At 43.3% G+C, this 20205-nt stretch overlaps 1 protein-coding gene across 1 annotated transcript in view; it reads left to right on the top strand.

Moving 5' to 3' along the window:
* Nucleotides 1–8151: 8151 nt before the first annotated feature.
* Stard9 (StAR related lipid transfer domain containing 9) overlaps nucleotides 8152–20205 on the top strand; it is a 92208-nt gene continuing 80154 nt past the window's right edge. The window contains exons 1-3 of the mRNA XM_057780400.1: nucleotides 8152–8272; nucleotides 12874–12943; nucleotides 15204–15320. Coding sequence (XP_057636383.1) covers nucleotides 8226–8272; nucleotides 12874–12943; nucleotides 15204–15320 — 234 coding nt within the window. The 5' untranslated portion in view covers nucleotides 8152–8225. The remainder of the gene's footprint in view (nucleotides 8273–12873; nucleotides 12944–15203; nucleotides 15321–20205) is intronic.

Genomic DNA, 20205 nt, shown 5'->3' with positions numbered 1-20205 from the left:
TACAAGAGCTAGTTCCAGGACAGGCTCCAAAACCACAGAGAAACCCTGTCTCGAAAAAAAAAAAAAACTAACATACAAAAATTAGACCCCCAAAGGTGCAAATTAGGAGAGACTGATGGCAGACTCGTAATGACTTCCAAAGATTGCTAGGGGACATTTCCCTTCTGTGGCACACTATTGGGATAAAACCTGATGACCTGATTAATTTAAACAAAACCTTAGCTGGTGACAAGGACTTAAACAGACCCAGGGGATTATCAGTTGGAACAGAGAATTGGCTTTGATCGAAGAGAAATTACAGAAGGCACATGTGGATCATGTAGATCTGAGTCTTAACTACATTTTGGTCATGTTACCCTCCTAACATTCCACTACAGGAATTTTAATGTAGAGAGAAGATATTATCTTATAATGAATCTTTTACCACATAAACTGAGTAAAAGATTAAAAATTTACGTGAAAGCCAGGTGGTGGTGGTGCACGCCTTTAATCCCAGCACTCACTCGGGAGGCAGAGGCAGGTGGATCTCTGTGAGTTCGAGGCCAGCCTGGTCTACAATGGGAGTTCCAGGACAGGCTCCAAAGCTACAGAGAAACCCTGTCTTGAAAAACCAAAAAAAAAAACAAAAAAAAAAACAAAAAACCCCCAAAAAATTTATGTGAAAAAGGTCTCAGTTATGTGGAAGGACGCTTAAAAGAAATCCCACACTAGCTCAGAACTAAGAAACAGACGGTTATTCATTTAGGGGTAGACTCACAAACCAGAATCCTCTGCTGGAACAGAGATCTTCCTTACCTTTAGGACTCCACAGATTTCAGTGCTGTCCGCAATAGGGACCCTCCAGTTGCCCCACATGGCCTTTAAACCCAGCTTGTACTTCTCTCAACCTTGGGCAGAGAAGTCTTTCATTGTAGTAGGCAGTTAATGTAGACTCTTAACTGTTTGCAAGTTCTGACAGTGACTATGAGCACTCAGCTGTAGATGGGCTATCTGGGTCATTCTTCACCCCAAGGCCCGGGGAATAAGGTGGAAAGGGGGAAGAAAGAATGTCAAAGCCAGGGGATGGGGAGGAATGTGCAGGACCTGACAAGATCAGTTCAGTCAAAATTTTCAGAATGGAGTAGGGAGGGGCTCTTAAGGGCCTCACCCCGCCCAAGGACCTACTGGTAGTTGATGGCTGACACAGGAGGAAAACTCACTTTTTTTTTTTTTTTTTTTTTTGGTTTTTCGAGACAGGGTTTCTCTGTGGTTTTGGAGCCTGTCCTGGAACTAGCTCTGTAGACCAGGCTGGTCTCGAACTCACAGAGATCCGCCTGCCTCTGCCTCCCAAGTGCTGGGATTAAAGGCGTGCGCACCACCAGCCCGGCAAACTCACTTTTCTTTGAGGGGTGGCCATTGACAGATTCCTCACACACCAATGGATAACCCAAAGTCAAGCACATAAGGACAGCACTAATTGGATACAGTGGATAATTATTTTATTTTTTATTTTTTAAAAAGAGGGCTTAAGGAGAAACAGATATTGGGGAGGTCAGAGAGAGGTGGAGGAGGCAGTGGGGGGCTAGGATTAAATACACTGTATACTTCTATGAATATTTCAGAGAGTAAAAAGAAATTCAAAAAAGAACAATAAATGAACCAGCTCACATTTTTATATATCCTTTAAACCTTTCTTAAATTTTAAGCTTTGCGTAATCTTTAAAACTTGCAATTTATTGCCAGTTGTGGTGGTGCACACCAGTAGGATTTGTTGAAGGAGGCAGAGGCAGGTGAATCAGGAGTTCGAGGCCAGCCTGAGCTACGCATTTTTTTTTTTTTTAAAGAACAACAACAAACCGGGAAGTGGTGGCACATGCCTTTAATCCCAGCACTCAGGAGGCAGAGGCAGGCAGATCTTTGTGAGTTTGAGGCCAACCTGGTCTACAAGAGCTAGTTCCAGGACAGCTAGCTCCAAAGCTACAGAGACCCTGTCTCAAAAATGAAAACAAACAAACAAATAAAAAACACAAAAACAAAAACTTGTAATTTACATGCACTGAGGAATGTAACCGGGAAAGCCACAGGATATCCCAGCTATTGTAAGGCACTTAAGTGTGACTGTCTCCAGAAGCCCACTCCCTGACTTGGGGTTGTGTACAGTCCTTTGCCTGCATGTTTCTATGTCTAAATTCTTAATAAACTCTCTCATTGGTTTGAATAAGAATAGCCACCATAGGCTCATATGTTTAAACACTTGGTTCCAGCTGGTGGAACTGCTTGGGAAGGATTAGGAAGTGTGGCCTTGTTGGAGGAGATGTGTCTGCCAGTGGGTGGTGGTGGGGTGGGGTAGGTGGTAGGGACTGAGGGAGTATTTTGAGGTTTCAGAAGCTCACAGCATTTCCAGTTAATTTCCTCTGTCTCAAGGTTGTGTCTCAGTATGTGAGCTCTCAGCTACTGCTCCAGGGCCATGCCTGCCTGCTGCCATGCTCTCTGTCATACGGTCAGGGTCTTATCCTCTGAAAATGGAAGCCCCAAATTATATACTTTCATCTATCTATCTATCTATCTATCTATCTATCTATCTATCTATCTATCATCTATCTATCTATCTATCTATCTATCTATCTATCATCTATCTATCTATCTATCTAAGATTTTCAGGACAGGGTCTCTCTGTATAACAGCTCTGACTGTCCTGAAACTTGCTTCATAGACCAGGCTGACTTCGAACTCACAGAGATCCACCTGCCTCTGTCTCCCAAGTGCTGGGATTAAAGGTGTGCACCACAACCGTCCAGCAGCACTTTCTCTCATAAATTGCCTTGTTTGTGGTGTTTTATCACAGCAATAGAAAAAGTAACAAAGATACTAACTTTGCTTCATTCTAGCTTCTCTTGAAATTTTTTCTGAGCCGTAGTAAAGGACCTGGGTTTATAATAAGGGAAATCCCTAAGGGGGACCCAGACTTAATCTTTTGGTGTCTCCCTGCTACTGCCGACACTACCAACCTATCATCTCTCTAAATTCAAATTTCAATTTGAGGTTTTTGGAAACACAATAATAGTGTCTGAGTTATGAGGCTGCCTTGTAGACAGAAAGTTCTCTTCCTCTTCCTGTCAATGTCTAGAGACATGAATATTCTTTATGCATGGCAAATATATTTCTTAAAGTACCATTCAGAGAACTCTGTGCACTTGGGCAGGGCTGGACAGGCACATCAGAGTATGTCTGACGTGACTTTGCTAAGTTGAATGAGGATCCCCAGCACAGTGAATGCTCTTGGTACCCTGATCAGACTGGCACCTCAGTCACTAGTATCTGTGAATGTACAAATCAGGATTAGGTAGAAAATTCTATTTTAAAAAAAGGGATTTTCATGTGTATTTGTGCTACAAACATCGAAGAGTGCTTAATATGTGACTGATTAAACATTTCTGTAAAATAAATAGTAATGGTTATCAATGGCTGAGTGCTTACCGTGTGACCCGTGAGTTATGGTTTTTTTTTTTTTGTAAGATTTATTTATTTATTACGTCTTCAGTATTCTGCCTGTATGTGTACCTGCACCCCAGAAGAAGGCACCAGATCTCATTATAGATGGTTGTGAGCCACCATGTGGTTGCTGGGAATTGAACTCAGGACCTCTGGAAGAAGAGTCGGTGCTCTTAACTGCTGAGCCATCTCTCCAGCCCCCGTGAGTTATGTTTGTGGAAAGTGAGGTGCTGAGGGGAACCAGAAGAGAATGAAAAGACAGGCAATCTGGAAAGAGGTTGGCATGGCGGTATCATGGCTCAGTGTTTAACAGCGGATGTATGCAAGGACTGTTGAAACTAGACAGTACCTAGAGACTTCTACAAAGAGACCACCAATTCATGAGTTATGAATGGTGGCCTTGATGTTAAATACATTTCAGGTCTCAATTTTTCGCTAGACGTAATGTAATCCTGATCTTCCTTCAGTTCTATTTTGGACTGTGTCTACTGTCACATACAGGAAGCAAGGGAAAATATCTCCCACTCAGAATTAGAAATTCCCTTGCTACTTACTCTTTTCAAGAACAAATATCAGAGCTCAGTGAGCACCTCAGTACAGACTCAGATTTTCATCTTCGCCTATGAAAGTTTAGGACTTTCATAAGAGAACATAGTTTCTATATTCTGGACCATATTTGTGTGTGTATGTGCGTGTGTGTGTGTGTGTGAGTTGTCCTTACTTTATTGCCTAGTTAAATGATTTTCAGTTTTCTGAGAAGTTTTGTTTTCTTTGACTGCAGACATTTAGTAAGGAAATGTCTAATCCTTACTTTGTTATAGTTCTGAACAAAACAACCACAAGACCTGGTAAAGCCAAACCCAAAGTGATACCCCACGGAAACGGAGTGGGAACAGGTAATAATCACAGGTGCGTTTCTCTTTTGTTGCATCAAAACTAAATGCTGTCTGTGGTGGTTTGAAAGAAAATGGCCCACCAACGGAGTGGCACTATTAGGAGGTGTGGCCTTGTTAAAGTAGGTGTGGTCTTGTTGGAGGAAGTAGGTCACTGTGGAGGCAGGCTTTCAAGTCTTATATATGCTCAAGCCATGCCCAGTGAGACAGAGCTCTTCCTGTTGCTTACGGGATCAAGATGCAAGAACTCTCAGTTCCTTCTTCAGTCTCACAGGCAAGGCTGGCACAGGAGTATTTTTTAAGTCAGTTCTATAAGTATAAACCCAACCACATTTGATTCTGAGGTTTCTTTATGAGCATTGGTGAGTTGGGAAATTGTCTTTTTAACCACAAAATGTACCCATGAAAACTGGCAGGAGGTGACAATTCGCCCCTGGTAAAATCTGTCTGGTGAAGCAATACCTCCCAGGCAGCCAGTGTAGGATGAATGCCATGGAAAATTATGACAAAACCAAAATCCACAGTCCAGTGCCAGTTCTAGAGAGAAAAATATAACCAACGAATGTTGGATTTTTAGTATTTTTATGTCTGGGTAGTAGAAGACAACTAAAATGGGCACAAATGCACTGGTGTTTATGTAAGAAGTGCACATTGCTCTGACAGCTCCACCCAGTGCCCTTGACAAATAACGTTTAGCAAATTTTTACTATACAGTTATTCCTATTGATTGTCTGTGCTCCTAGGAACCAAGCAAGCACCTAAGCCGTCAAGTACTGGCAGAAATATGTCAGTGGACTCATATGCCACAGAAAAACCAAGTAAGGAGTGATGTGGTCCCTCTGGCCCCTCAGCTCTGAAGTTGGCACAGTGATAGCAGTGGTGGATGATGAACAACTACATGGCTCTGTGTGCGAGAATCAAATTAGCAGAAGATGCAAGCTGCTAGAGAAACATTCCAAAAGACCATCTTTGGGAAAAGAAAGTGCAAATTCAGTTCTTTTCAAACCCTTTGTGGGGTGGGATATGAATTTAGTGGTTGCTTCCTGTATTATCCTGAAGAATCACTATGGACCAAGTGGTACAGGGCCACTGGGTTTCAGATTTTTTTTTCAAGTTTTTCTCTTATGCGATTTCTTTATATTTTGGCTTGAAATGATTTTCATTCCTATTTTAAGAGTATGTTATATGTAATAGCCATATGAATCTCATACTCCAGTCCCTCTGTTGTATAAAAGGGTTGCCACGAGAGCTGCTCCCAAGCATCAGTGTTTATATTGCCATCCTCACGTGAGCAAGCTCATGGGCAGGCTCTCCTGCCCATCTCCTATCTTTCTCTAGCTCTTTCTTCTTCGTCTCTCCTCCTGGTAGCCTTGAAAATACTTAAAGCAAAAAAAGTATTTTTCTGGGTGGAGAATTCTTTTTGGTTATTTTTAAATCAACATAATACTACAAAGAAAGAAACACTTTTTTCAACTGTAACAGGGCTTAAGTTTGAGCTGAGGTGAGCTGCTTCAGACATTTTTAGCTTTTCCAAACACCCTGCAAAGTCGACTTCATTACACAACCTATAAAAAGCACGCTACTTCCCTTTCCTTTGCCAATTAGGCAGACAAGATATAAAATTGTACAGTTTCTTGGGATGGTAGCCCTGTAGCAAAGGTTGTGGGTGGGAGAGCAAAGTGATTGGTAAAATTGATTCCTAGTAATTCATTTCCTCTGTGGGTTTGATCTCCAGTCTGAGCCGTGAAGTCTTTCCTGAGCCTGAGGGGACTCCTGCTTCTTTGTTCTGACGACTGGTGCTGATGATTGGTCAGCCTTTCGTCTGCCATGCACCAATCCTTGGTTCTATCTCAGGATTAAGGCCACGCCATTCCACAATGTATTGATGGAACCTGATGAAGTGTTTTTAGGATCTGGCTGCCCTGTGAGCACCGTCTGGCCAAATGATGTCTATGACTTTACCTACCGTACTTACTCCTGCGGCATTGTCAATAAAGTTCTTTATGATGTCACTCTGCTTCAGACACAACTTACGTATACCCCAAAAAACTCTACTAACAGAACTGAGATGCGTTTGTCCTGTATTCTACACAGTCGGTATCTTCTTTTCTGTGAAGCTGAAAGTAGAGACTTCACTGGCCACCCTCCTGAGGGAAGTAGACATGACAACACGCAGGAATGGGCAGGCTGCTCCTGCAGTGCCGCTAAACTTTTCAACACCAGGTGAAAACCATCAACCAGGTCTCACAGGAGCCTCAGACCTCAGGAACCAGCAGGCTTCAATGCTGAAGCATCTAGCTGCGTGGATTAGAGTTTTTCCCTCTCCATTTCTTCAGAATGCAGATGGTTGCAGGATGTCTTCTCTCGTCCATTTTTAAAAAGTGACTGATTTGCAACTTTAAATAAAATGGCATGCTACCTTCATATATTCTCATTTTAAAAAGCTGTCCCTGATTTTAGCTTTATCAAATCTGATTAATTGATAAAAATTTCAATTAAAGCCGGGCGGTGGTGGCGCACGCCTTTAATCCCAGCACTTGGGAGGCAGAGGCAGGCGGATCTCTTGTGAGTTCGAGACCAGCCTGGTCTACAAGAGCTAGTTCCAGGACAGGCTCCAAAACCACAGAGAAACCCTGTCTCGAAAAACCAAAAAAAAAAAAAATTTCAATTAAAGCTGCTTCCAAAAATGTGATTCCTAGTCAACTTTAAACTTTAAAGTACTTTAAACTCTAAGTAATGGCTAACCCTGCACCCACTCCTCTCTAATCATTATGTATGAAGACTCAAAAGTCTTCAGTGGATACAAATTTGTCACCATCAGAAACAGACCCTTGTTTATTTTATTGTTATGTGATACAGGAGCTTCCTATGTGGCTGGCTTCCAACTCCACATCAGCGCCACTGGTCAGGAAGGGGTTTTGGCCCCTTCTCCATCAAGCTAGGCTTGAGGTTTTACAGGTATAGACAGCATTTATTCCGTGTTATAAATACTGCTAGGGTGGCGGCGACGTTCCAGTGCAGTAAAGAGACACTTGCTAGGAAGTTAGAAAAACAACAAAGCAAAACAACAACAAAATTCCTCATTAAACCCTGCTTGTAACTGCAAAATCATTTGTTTTGCCCATTTCGTTGTTTGGAGACAGGATTTCACCTGCACTCCATGCTGACCTCCAATCACCTGTGCTGCCCAGGTTGACCTTGAGCTCAATAATAATATTCCTGCCTCAGCCTTCACAAATGAGGCGGCACCTCATTTTTGCTCCTAAAATTTAGCAGCAGTTTTGACATCTCAGACCAATAGGGTAAAAATAATATTTAGCATATTTAGCAATTTACTTCATGAACTTTCGAGTGTTAACCAAAAACTTTGCCAACAAATCTTAGAACAAAGTAGGTGCCGCAGCACGCGAGGGGCGTCTAAGGAGGCACGAGACATAGTGGCCCGGCCCACCTCTCTCAGAATTGGCGGAAGGCTGCGCAGGCTCCGCCCCCGTCAGGCGGTGGCTCACTCTGGGCGGGGCTGTCCGGGGCGGTGGAGAGGGTGGAGCGAGGCGAGGAAGCTCACCCCTCCGTCTCAGGATTGGCCAAGGCTGGGAGAGCCCCGCCCATGTCGGGCGCTGGCTCGCACTTGGGCGGGAGAGAGGCGGAGCGGCCCGCGCGTTCTCCCGCCCACGCTCGTCAGGATTGGTCAAGGCTCAGTGGGCCCCGCCCCCCAGGGCGGAGCTGGGGCTGCAGCCTGGAGGCGCGTGGGGCGGGCCGGCAGTCTGTGGTTGCTGTGCCTGTGGCTGGGTCTGTTCGCTGGACGCCGGCCAGGGATGCTTCCGCCAGACCGCTGTGCGGGTCTTGGGCTGTGGCGGAGGGATGGCGAATGTGCAGGTGGCCGTGAGGGTCCGGCCTCTCAGCAAGCGGTGAGTCTGGCAGGAGGGGGTGCCTGAGGCGTCAAGTGAACTGAGAGGAAAGCGAGATACCCGCTTTTCTCTCGGTGGACTGGCCCGGAGAAAAACCCAGACTCACAGTGCCCTGAGGGCTTAGGGTCCAGAAGCCATGAAGGCCCGGAGGGACAGGGCTTCAAGTCGAGGTTTCCCGTCACGTCCTAGGGGATAGCGGTTCCTGTGTGCTTCCAGAGGTCGCTGCCCCGTCTACAAGTCCCTGGCATCTTGCCAACAAGAGTTTCTAGGGACCCTGGCTCGGGTCTTGGTGCACTTAGTAGGGCCTTGCTCGTGCATCATGACGTGAGGATGTGCAAAGAGGTGGGCAGTCTCCTCATGGTGACCCGGGAGGACCCGAGAGGACTGGAGAGTGTGTTCATATATACATATATACATGGGATTCCTCTGTGGGGACTTAGGAAAAAGGGTTGTCGGGATATAGGAGGGAAATTGAGGCCCAGAGAGACTGTGATTTCAATCTGTGCTCAACAGCTGACGTGATTTAAGAACAGAACTGTGACTTGGGAAGGGGAAGTTGTTCCTCAGTGCCAGTTCCTTGTGCCTGCGCCTCATTCCGCACCTCTCAGCCCTTGAGGCAACCAGTGTGGAACTGAATATTTCATCCTCTCCCACTCGGGAAGTCAGAGAAGGCTTTGCACAAGGGTTGATGTCTGAACTGTTCTGAAAGATCTTTGAGTTTTCTGACAGGTAGGGGAAAGTGCAGAGCTCTCTAAAGTAAGAGCAGGAAGAGAAAGTAAATTTAGGCTGTTAGGGTGTAGATGGGAGCCTTGGACATGTGCGTGGATAGAAGCAGGGAGTGATGGGTGAGGAAATTGGCAGAGTGTGGTTCTATACCAGATGACATGTCTTGGGATTTATTGTAGAAAAAAAATCTTCAATGTCCAGTACACAGAGGTCAAGAAAGACTTTGTCTCCTATGACAGAAATAGTACCATGGGGTTAGCTTTGTCCTTGTAGAGGCCATTCGCTTTGAAAAGTTTTGACAGAATGAGAACCATGAGATAGGAGGAAGACATAAGAAGATATACCCATGCCAGCGTTGTTGGCAAATAACTTTAATTCCAGCACTCAGGAGGCAGAGGCAGGTGAACCTCTCCGTGTTCAAGGCCAGCCCGGTCTACAGTGTAAGTTCCAGGACAGCCAGGGCAATTGGTTTTTAAACATCTGGGTTAGCATGACTACACACGGTGACTCAGGGTTGGAGGCTTCCTGGGAGCAGCAATCCAGGAGGAGGTAACTGCTGGTAGATTTCATTCTTTCTAAACTAATTTTTAGGGTTCTTAGGATAGCAGTATTGACAACTCTTAACTTTTTAGTTCCTCGGAAATCAGGAGTTTCAAATAGCATGGATTAGATTAAGAAAAGGATGTTGAAACCCCTTTGTTACTTGCAGTCATTGCCGAGAATAACATATCTCATCCAACAAAAATGAAAAACAATCAGGAAACTTATTTATTTTCAGCTCCAGTGAAGAGGCTTGAGAGTAAGTGGTAGATGAGATCATCAAGCCTCCTGGTCTCCAGGTGTGAGCTGATTGTTAGCAGGCTGCAGATCCACACTCACTGATTCAAGAGTAGTTATGTAAAAACTCAGTGTGATCTCAGCTAAGACGTTTAGACTAGACCATTCTCCAGTTCCCACAGAATTCTGCAGAGATGGTGGTGGTACCCACTGCTCATTGACGCTGTTTTGCATATGGAGAATCTGCTGATTATGTCGTCTGTCCCAATTTACAGATAAGTTATCAGCACTGGCTCTGTGCTTGAGAAGGAACCATTAAAGTCATCTAGCCCAAGCTTACATTATTTTTCTCCAAATGAGAACATGGTCTTGCTTAAGTTCTAGAAGCAGGATTTGATTCACTACACCACACTGCTCCTTCCCAAGATGCTCAAAATTGTTCCTGTGTTCTATAGGACTGGAGAAAACGCTGGATGAAATAACACAGAAGTGATTTTGGAGTCCTCCCCTTGACCTCAGATGTTTCCCATAATCAGAAATTCTGTTTGTCGGTTAGAGATGCTGCCCTTGCCTGTCCAGAGTCATTCGCCACTGGAGAAAACACCTGTCCCACTGAGCTCTGCCCCACTGCCCTTTACTTTCACCTGGTACCTTAATTTGTTCCACTTTTTGGTTTTTGTTTTTGATCTATAAAATAGACTGAAATGATAATCACTTCAATCTTCTTTTCTTTTTTTCTGAGTCTGGGTTTTTCTGGGTAGCCCTGGCTGTCCTGGAACTCCCTTTGTAGACCAGGCTGGTGGCAAACTCACAAAGATCTGCCTACCTCTTCCTCCTGAGTGCTGGGGTTAAAAGTGTATCCCACACCACCTGTCTCCATATCAATCTTTTTATAAAACATTTTATTAGCATGTCTTAGATGTACAAAATAATGGGCTTTATTATGACATTTTCACATATGTAGATAATGAACTTTGATCATATCACCTGTTACCATTTCATGTCTAATCAGGTGTTAGTCATATAATTTTTAGTGATTTTGTTCTTCTGGCCTCTTTTCTGTTTCTTTTTTGAGTTTTAAAAAAAGGAATAAGTACAAATGTATAGCTTGGTTAAATTCCCCTCTAGAACAGTGGTTTTCAAATTACAGCACACATAAAATCGCTGTCCCCCAGAAGCTGGTTATCATCTGCTCTACTCCTCCAAACATTTGAATTAACTCAGCCTTCTTGTATTCTTCTTAATTCTGATGTAGGCAGCCTGTAGACTTTGACGCTAAAGATGGATTCTGCTGATGGGCTTTGGCAGCTAGTAATAGTGGTGGCTGCTTTGCCTTGCTTAGGGCTTTTCCTTAGAACTGGTTTGAACCGTATGAAACCAGCTTCTTTTTGTTGTTGTTGTTGTTGTTTTGGTTTTTGTTTGTTTTCTGAGACAGGGTTTCTCTGTGTAGCCCTGGCTGTCCTGGACCGCTCTCTGTAGACCAGGCTGGTCTTGAACTCAGAAATCTACCTGCCTCTGCCTCCTGAATGCTGGGATTAAAGGTATGTGCCACCCAGCTGAAGCCAGCTTCTTCCTTGAGATTGATGTACTTTCTGCCCTCTTAAATTTTAATGCCAACATTTTTGTAGGTGAGCAGAGGAGGTAGGACAGTTTTACCTTGTGAACTGATGATCCTGGGAGTTGGGAATATCTCTGTACTTGGGGGTGTGTGACTGGGTGATAAAGCACTTGCCTAGATGTATAAGGCAATGGGTTTGATCCCCTCCACCATAAAAGAATACCTCTCTCTCATATACTGTCTTCTGTATAGTGGGCAAGAAAGTACAGTAAGGCCTTAAGGGGAAAGAAACAACAGAAACTTAAGTTTAACTAACAAAGATGCTACTTAGCTAGTTATTTTTGTTTGTTTTGTCTTTTTTTTTTTTTTTGCTTTTTTATTTTTTCAAGACAGGGTTTCTCTGTATTGCCCTGGTCGTCCTGGAACTGCCTCTGTAGCCCAGGCTGGCCCTCAACTCACAGAGATCCACCTGCTTCTGCCTCTGAAGTGCTGGGATTAAAGCATGTGTCATCACTGCCCAGCTAGAGCGAAGTTTTTATCTAGGACTTTATTCCAGATACAGCAAGTGCCTTCAGTTGATGAGCCATCTTGTCCTAGCCATAGGTTTTTGTTATGAAAAGAGTGGGCTTCAGATGCATGGATCACCTGAATAAGCCTATTAAATAAGCCTATTAAAATGAATGTCATTAAGTCCCCAGCACTACAAGAAGTTTATAGTGAATGTAAAGGTGGGCTAGTTGCTAGCAGTGTTACCACGTACGGACAGTATAGGAGGATTTCTAAGTACTTTGACTTTCTCCGACTTCAGAAGTATGCCTGACATTTCAGCAGAGAGGACTCAGTGTTCTCATCAGTATTTTGTTCAGTGGTCCAGAGACAGTGAGAAATTGTGTCTTGCACTGGACCAAAGATATTTTCCAAGCCTTATTTTAAAGGTATAGTTAAGGATCAGACAGATCTGGATTTAAATCTCAGTTACTGGTGTTGGCTGAGTGGCCTGGATGAGTTACGCAATTTCTCTAGGCTTTAAAATTCTGTCAGAATGGAGACATGCTATGAAGTGGTATCAGGAGAGTAGGGTGGGTAGAGAAATTACAGTATCCATACACAATATGGTGCTTTGTACATTATCACCAAAATAAATGGTGGTGACAGTGCTTCCGGAGTCAAAGTGTCTGATTAGGAAAGTGTGCCCTCAAGGGAGTCTTCACATGCTTTTGGCTATTTATGGAGACAGGCATTGCACTTCCTGGAACAGGGACAGGAGTGAGAAAACTAATTTCTTTTTGTCTTTTCTGTTTTTGTTTCTGGGGTGTGTGTGTGTGTGTGTGTGTGTGTGTGTGTTAGTGTTAAGTGGGCACCAGATGTGGTGGCACATGTCTGTAATTCTAGCATTTAGGAAGAAGAGACAGGAGTATCAGAAGCTCAGTCATTTTTGGCTAGAGAGTAGATTTAAGCAGCCTGGGCTACCCAAGATTCTGTCTCAGAAAAGAAAACAAAAAGTATTTCTTCTCATTGGAATTCTGTTCTCATTTCTTAGCGAGACCAAAGAAGGGGGAAGAATTATTGTGGAAGTTGAGGACAAAGTGACAAAAATCAGGAATTTAAAGGTAAGCCTGAAATTGTGTTTGTTTTCTTAGGTACGAATCTTTATAATTAAAAGGGGCTCTAGGGTGAATATGTTTAATATATTAGAGAGCAGGAGATGTAAGGATTGTGGGAAAAGCTTAGACCAATCATAAATAAACAACAAAAGAATTATGCTTAGAGTCCAGAAAATGTGGCGTTGTAGTCCATGCTGTTAAATAGAATAGTGCAGCTGTTTTGGAAACTGATAGGAGCTGCTTTGAAACCAAATCCAGACTATGTAATTAGTCTAACTCATGCTGGGGGCAATTTGTATGCCTATGTAACTCACCTGGCCACCAGTTAAACTTTATCTTGAGCCCCTCAACTGATAATACTTTATCCAGGTCATTATTAGGAATATTAGTATTTGTCTGATAATGCAGGGTTTGTTTTGGCCATAATACGGTCCAGATGTCAGACATCAGCCTGCAGATCCCAGAAGGGAGTTGGTCACTAGCCTGAGTCTTGTTCAGATTTCTTTTTCCACAACCCTGCTTAAATTTGGAGCACAACTGGGCAGACACGGGGAACTTCCTTCCCTGCTCCTCACCCTGCCCTCCAGAGTCAACTTCCTCCATCCTTCCTGATGCAGAAGATGAGCTGGTTCTTCTTTTGTGGACCTTGAGCAGTGGAAAGAAGCCAGGGAGGGGATCATGTGATCGATGCTGTAGTTAGCTTGTGATGCAATGCCAGCCTTTCCAAGAGCTGAGGAAGCTGAGGCAGAATGAAGGTCCTCTAAATCCCAGGCCTCAGAGCTCTGCTCTCCCACTGGTTACTTCCCTGCTGTGACTTGTTTCCTCTTGTCATTAGCTCCTCTTAAAGGAGGGGTCCTGTGAAAGTTTAAGCAGCGGCTCCTGGAGAACAAAGGGCCTTCCATCCCATGCCTTCTCTCTTACCGCCCTTGCTAGTCACTTCAGCTGTTTGTTGTAAGATCTCATACTCTTGGGTCTAGAGAATAAAGTATGTCCAAAAGGAAAATTTAAAAGCAAATTTAAAAAATATTTATGTGTATGGGTGTTGTGCCTGCATATATGTCTATGTACCACATAGGTACCTAGTGGCCTAGGGGGCCAGAAGAGGGCATCAGATCCCCCAGGCCTGGAGATACAGATGGTTAAGACCCACCCATGTATGTGGGTGCTGGGAATCAAGCCCAGGTCCTCTGGATGGGCTGCCAGTGCTCTTAACCTCCGAGCCACCTCTCAAGCACCCAAGGACAGATTCCAGTTTGCCTTCTACACACTTCCTTAGCTGTTGGCTTCCCTAAGGTCAGTTGTTTATGAACAAGCTCTTATTCATTATGACATCCATGTTGTTCTGTAGATTTTGAATGGCTAATGTCAGAGCTACCTTCCCCTTTTCTAACTTTCTTCTTGTCTAAAATGTGTTTTGGGTATATTTTCCCCTTAACCTTGATATGGGCACTCTTAGTGCTGCTTCCTCCTGAAGGAGCACCCACTGTAGCCATGCTTTCCCACTTGCAGGCTGACAGAAGACAGTGGAGCAGCCAGCACGCAAAGCTGTGCGTGCTTACTGACTGGTGATTTTGTAGCATCCTGGCCATTTTATACCAGTGAACTAGGAACTCAGGGTGTGCACCAGGTGTCCATTCTTCAGTTTCTTCTCTCTGGAGAGAATGAAAATTCAAACGGCATTTTATCATAGGAAGATAATTAACTCCTGAGTGCCACAGTTTAAATACCAAGACTAGGCATGTCTGTGAAGAATGCCAGCCATTCTACCCAGTACCCAGAGCTCAGCATAGTTCCAAGTTTTGGCCCTACCCTAAGTTCAGCAGCTATATTATTCCTGGTTATTCCATTTAATACTCTTTCCAAGTCACTGAAGGTAGATTCCTAAAGGATCCCAATGAAAGCTCCAAGGTGATGAAATCTGCTGCACCCAGAGGCTGTGCTACTCATGCTGCCAGTCTCTCTATAGAAATATCTAGAGAAGAAATGAGTGATGAAGATGTCCTTTAAAAGAGCCTTTTTCTCCTATAGTTTTTATATAGCCTTTTGTCCTGTAGTTTATGTGTTTGTGCGTAGACACAGGCTAGTGTCCTGGGTCTTTATTTGTTCCTAGTCAGATGGAGATAGATGTTACCTCTCTTCTTTTGTGGCTGTCGTAAACATAGTGATAGTCCAGGTCTCTGTAATTATCAGAGAGCATAATTAAGAGCAACTGTCCATATTCCAATGATAAGACAGGAAAGACACTGGATGCTGTGTTTAATTTTAGGTGAACAGTCGATCAGAGAGGTTTGGAGACACCCGGGAGAAGGTTGTAGCGTTTGGTTTTGATTACTGCTATTGGTCAGTCAACCCGGAGGACCCTCAATATGCATCTCAGGAAGTGGTAATGTCATTTTCCCTCCATTCTCCTTTTTACAAATGTTTGCTGTAAATTTGCTTTTCAAGATCATTGTGGCAGTTGCAAACTTAAAGTACTCTAATTGCTACTTTTAACTTTGAAAACTCTCAATGAAAACTGGTTTTTGAGAGGAAAACCCTCAAATACATTGTGGAATGTTTAAAGTTATTTTAATGATAGCATTAGTTTTTATAACTGGATACTTAGGTAAATTAGCATGGAATCTGGGTGATGAGTGTATTTTATGATATGCTGGTTAGAAACTAATGTTTTAATCTGAGAAATGGTAATAAGTGGCATCAGTTTCTTCTTTCTTTTTTTTTTCTTCTTCTTCTTTTTTAATGTGGCAAGAAGGTGGAAAAAGACTGCTTGGTGAAGGTGTGGGAGCTTGACTAGTGTCCATTTCGAATCTGGGCCTCGGAGTGACTAGGAGTGGGGCTTAGTGCAGGTAGTCTTCTATTATTGTAATAGGTCAGTGTCTTAGGGGTTTTTATTGCTGTAAAGAGATACCATGACCGTGACAACTCCTAAAATAAAAACATGTAATTGAGGTGGCTTGCTTACAGTTTCAGAGGTTCAGTTCATCACCAGGATGGAGAGCATGGTGGCATGCAGGCAGATAGATGTGATGCTGGAGCTGAGAGTTCTACATCTAGACTCAGAGGCAACAGGAAGTTGACTGACTGTCACACTGAGTGAAGCTTGAGGAAAAGCTCTCAAAGCCCCCCACATAGTGACACACTTCTCCCAACAAGGCCACATCTTCTAATAGTGCTACTGCCTTTTGGGGCCATATTCTTTCAAATCACCACAGTCAGTAAGGCTCACCTCAAACATGGCATACTTGTGTCTGTGTATATATGACTTAGATGTTAACAAAGTGCTACCATTCATAGATAGCTGTTAGCAAGATGTCACCATCCACAGCCTGTAAGGTATCACTATTAATAGATAATGGTTAATAAGATGTTAACATCCAGAGATACCCGTGAACAAGGTGTCACCATTCATAGATAGATGTTAACAAGATGTCACTGTGTATTGGTGGATGTAAAGAATATCACCTAGGAGCTGGGCAGTGTTGGCGTACACTTTTAATCCCAAGTGCTGGCACTTGGGAGGCAGAGGTAGTCAGATCTCTGAATTGGAGCACAGTATGGTTTATATAGCAAGTTCCAGGCCAGTTACATAGTTGAGACCCTGTCTCAAAAAACAAACAAAACAGATGTTAATGTTAGTAATTCACAGGTAGATGTGTGATGATGACTAATTTCAGTTGTCAGTTTGATGAGCTCTAGAATCACCTGGCAGACTGGCGTTGGCAGGCCTGTAGGAATTATCTTGGATAACGGTCAGGTAGGAAGAGCCTGTCTCTGAGAATGGTACCACTCTGTGGGCAGGAATCCTGGACTCTATAGGAGCAAAGGTAAGCTGAGCACCAGTGTTCATAGTGTCCCACCTCTAGACTGGATGATGTGTGACCAGCCACTTTCAACATCTGCCATCTTTCATTCCCTGCGATAATAGATTGTACCCTGAACTGTGAGCCAAATAAACTTTCCCTATTCTGTTGTTTTTATCAAGGTATTTAATCATAGCAACTAGAAAAGTCACCCAGATGTTAACAAGAGTGGGATCTGGGGATGGTAGTGCACACCTTTAATCCCAGCATTCAGGAGACAAAGTCAAGGATCTATGAATTTGAGGTCTACATGGTGAGTTCCAGGCCAGCGAGGGCTATAAGCGACCCTGTCTCAAAGAAGAGAGAACACACCTGTCTTTACTTCATGATCTTTTATCCTATAACCCTGGTGTTACTAGCTTCCTATTATTTGTAATTTTTTTTTAATTACACTTATTTGCCAGGCAGTGGTGGAGTACACCTTTAATCCCAGTACTCAGGAGACAGAGACAGGAGAATCTCTTTGAGTTTGAGACCAGCCTAGTCTACAAAGCCAGCTCCAGGACAGGCTCCAAGGCTACAGAGAAACCCTATCTCTAAAAACTAAATAAATAAATTACACACACACACACACACACTTGTTGAAGGTGTGTTTGTGCATGCCACGCACATATAAGGAAGCCAGAGAGCAATTTTTAAGAGTCTTTACTCTCCTTTCACCATGTGGCCCCAGGGTTCAAACTCAGGTCTTTAGGCTTGGTGGCAAAAGACATTTCCTACTGAGCCAACTCCACAGCCCTAACTTTCCATTCTTATACACACACACACACACACACACACACACACACACACACACACACACATATTATGTATACAATATTCTGTCTGTGTGTATGTCTGCAGGCCAGAAGAGGGCACCAGACCCCATTACAGATGGTTGTGAGCCACCATGTGGTTGCTGGGAATTGAACTCAGAACCTTTGGAAGAGCAGGCAATGCTCTTAACCTCTGAGCCATCTCTCCAGCCCCTAACTTTCCATTCTTAAGGAAGATCTTCATTGATTAAAATTGTATTTATACCCTTTTAAAAATATTTGGATGTTCAGCCAAAACTTTTCATCAAAATTGATCTGTTTTTCCCTGGTGTGAATCTATACTAATGCTAATCTGTTTATGCTCTAAAATTAGACCCACATTTGAAATAAGGCACAGATACTAATTTACTGTCTTACTTTGAACAAGCTACTTAAAATCTCTATGGCCTATTTTTATTAGTTATGTGTGTGTGTATTATTTCCATTTTTGTGGTGGTGAATATATCAGAATTATCATACGATGAAGGAATTGTTAAAGTACTTATGTTCATTGCCCACCTAGTAAGTCGATATGTGAGTTTTTATGTGCTGTTGCTCAGATCCTGGCACAGTGAGCAACCATTCTCTTACAGCACACGAGAAGGAAGTGCACACTTTTTCTTTTTCCTTTTTTAAATTTTTATTGAGCTATACATTTTTCTCCCCTCTCTTCCTTTCCTCTCCCTTTCTACTCTCTCCTGTGAGCCCCAAACTCCCAGTTTACTCAGGAGATCTTGTCTTTTTCACCTTCTTATGTAGTAGATTCATGTATGAATCTATTTAGGGTTCTCTTTGTTGTCTAGTTTCTCTGGGGCTGTGTCCTGTAGGTTGGTTTTTCTTTGCTTTATGTCTAAAAGCCACTTATGAGTGAGTACATGCTATATTTGTCTTTCTGGATCTGGGTTACCTCACTCAATATGGTGTTTTCTAACCCTTCTTTGAAGCTGTGTATTTCTCCTGGGACCAGCATGTTCTGCTTGGAAAACTCGGCCTAACTTCCTCCTGGCGATGAGCAGCTGCTGGGGCAGGAGTTCTCTGCTCACACACATTTTATTCGCCCTATTGTCTGTCTGTAAAACTTTCCATGAGGAACTTTAGCTCAGCTTTACCCACCAAGAACAGCAGTGGCTGTTTGCAACAAACCAGCCTGAGTCAACAAAAGGCATGTTCAGGAACAAAAAGCGGCCCTGCCCTTTGCAAAGCAATTGCCTCTACTCTCCTGGGAATCGTCATTTTAAAATAGTTATTTGGCTAAAACACATGACGGAAACATTTGTGACTTTTCCAGATTAAAAATTGTGTGGGTGAGGAGATTTTTCTCTCTACAGCCACTGAATTTAAAACTAAAATTGCAGTAGTGAGATTGTGTTTATATTTTCTGGTCTTCATAGTACACTGAATACCAAGCACCACACCACACAGAGTATGTCACTGCAAGCCTTCCAAGAGGAGAAGGTAGAAAGAGAACTGAGGAAAGGGAGAAGTAGGAGCGAGGCTGTGAGAGAGGGAGAAGAAAAGGGACAAAAGCTTTCTACCACTTTACTTGGAGAATGTCAGAAACCTGGAGAGTGTAGGGAGGGGACCCACACATTCTCCAGAACAAGGAACATGGTGAAGAAACCACCCAAATGGCTGCTCTGTGGTTAAGGGGAAGATTTTATTGTGGATAAGAAAGAGAGAACATCCAGAGACATCTGGAAGAGTCCAGAGCAGAGGAAAAAGAAACAGATTTAATGTAGCCAGGACTATCTTGAAGAGAAGGGGGCCAACTGAGGTGGGACAGGGAGTTTGTGTGAGGGCCAGCACAGTGCGGGAGGAACTGTGGAGGTAGAGAGCAAGGAGGCTACCACTGGGGGCTTTGAGATGTGCATGTGAGTAGGGACTGAAGGAGCCTAGAGGCCAGCATGGGTTTTGATGTGCAATTATGGGTATAGGTCAATGGAGAGCCATATGTCTCTTCTGCTTGAGGCAAGGGAAATAGCTCCTTTTGTAGATGGAACTAAACTGGAACTGTCTCACAAGTTCCTGAGGAATACAGGCTTTTATCTAGCCATCAGAAATTCTCCTATAGCCCAGCTCGTACTAAGCCAAGACTGTCATTTCTAAACATATGCACTGTCAGACCTAACAGCAAACCAAGAGGAAAACTGCCATTATTGCAGTAGTTGTTGACCCAACTGTGCAAAGACTGGTGATAATGCCAAGTACAGGACATGGTAAGTTTACAGTCTGTGGAGCATGAAAACTAGCTGGTCTCCGTTTCTATTAGAATAGAACAGATTTCAGGTAATTTGCAGAGAATTATGTATGTCTAAGATGTAAAGATTAACTTGTGGAGAATTTTTAAATTCTGATATGTGGTGGCTAAGTAGAGTTTCAGAGTATTGAGTTGGGTGCTTGGTGCCGTTGTGCATCCCAGTAATGCCAGAAGTCTCAGGTTAGCTTGGCAACACAGACACCTGTCTCAAAAAAAAGTAAGTAAATAAATTATTAAAAGACCAGTGTATTAATGCTGGAAAAAGTACTAGATACCATTCGAGATACTTTGTTTGTGTGCCCAAGTGAATGTGCCCAAAGTTGACTTTAGATCTTTTTTCCATTATTATTTTCCAAT

This window comes from Chionomys nivalis, chromosome 9, assembly GCF_950005125.1.
Source record: "Chionomys nivalis chromosome 9, mChiNiv1.1, whole genome shotgun sequence".
In the NCBI taxonomy this organism is placed as follows: Eukaryota; Metazoa; Chordata; class Mammalia; order Rodentia; family Cricetidae; genus Chionomys; species Chionomys nivalis.
This window is presented reverse-complemented; position numbering and strand designations above follow the sequence as displayed.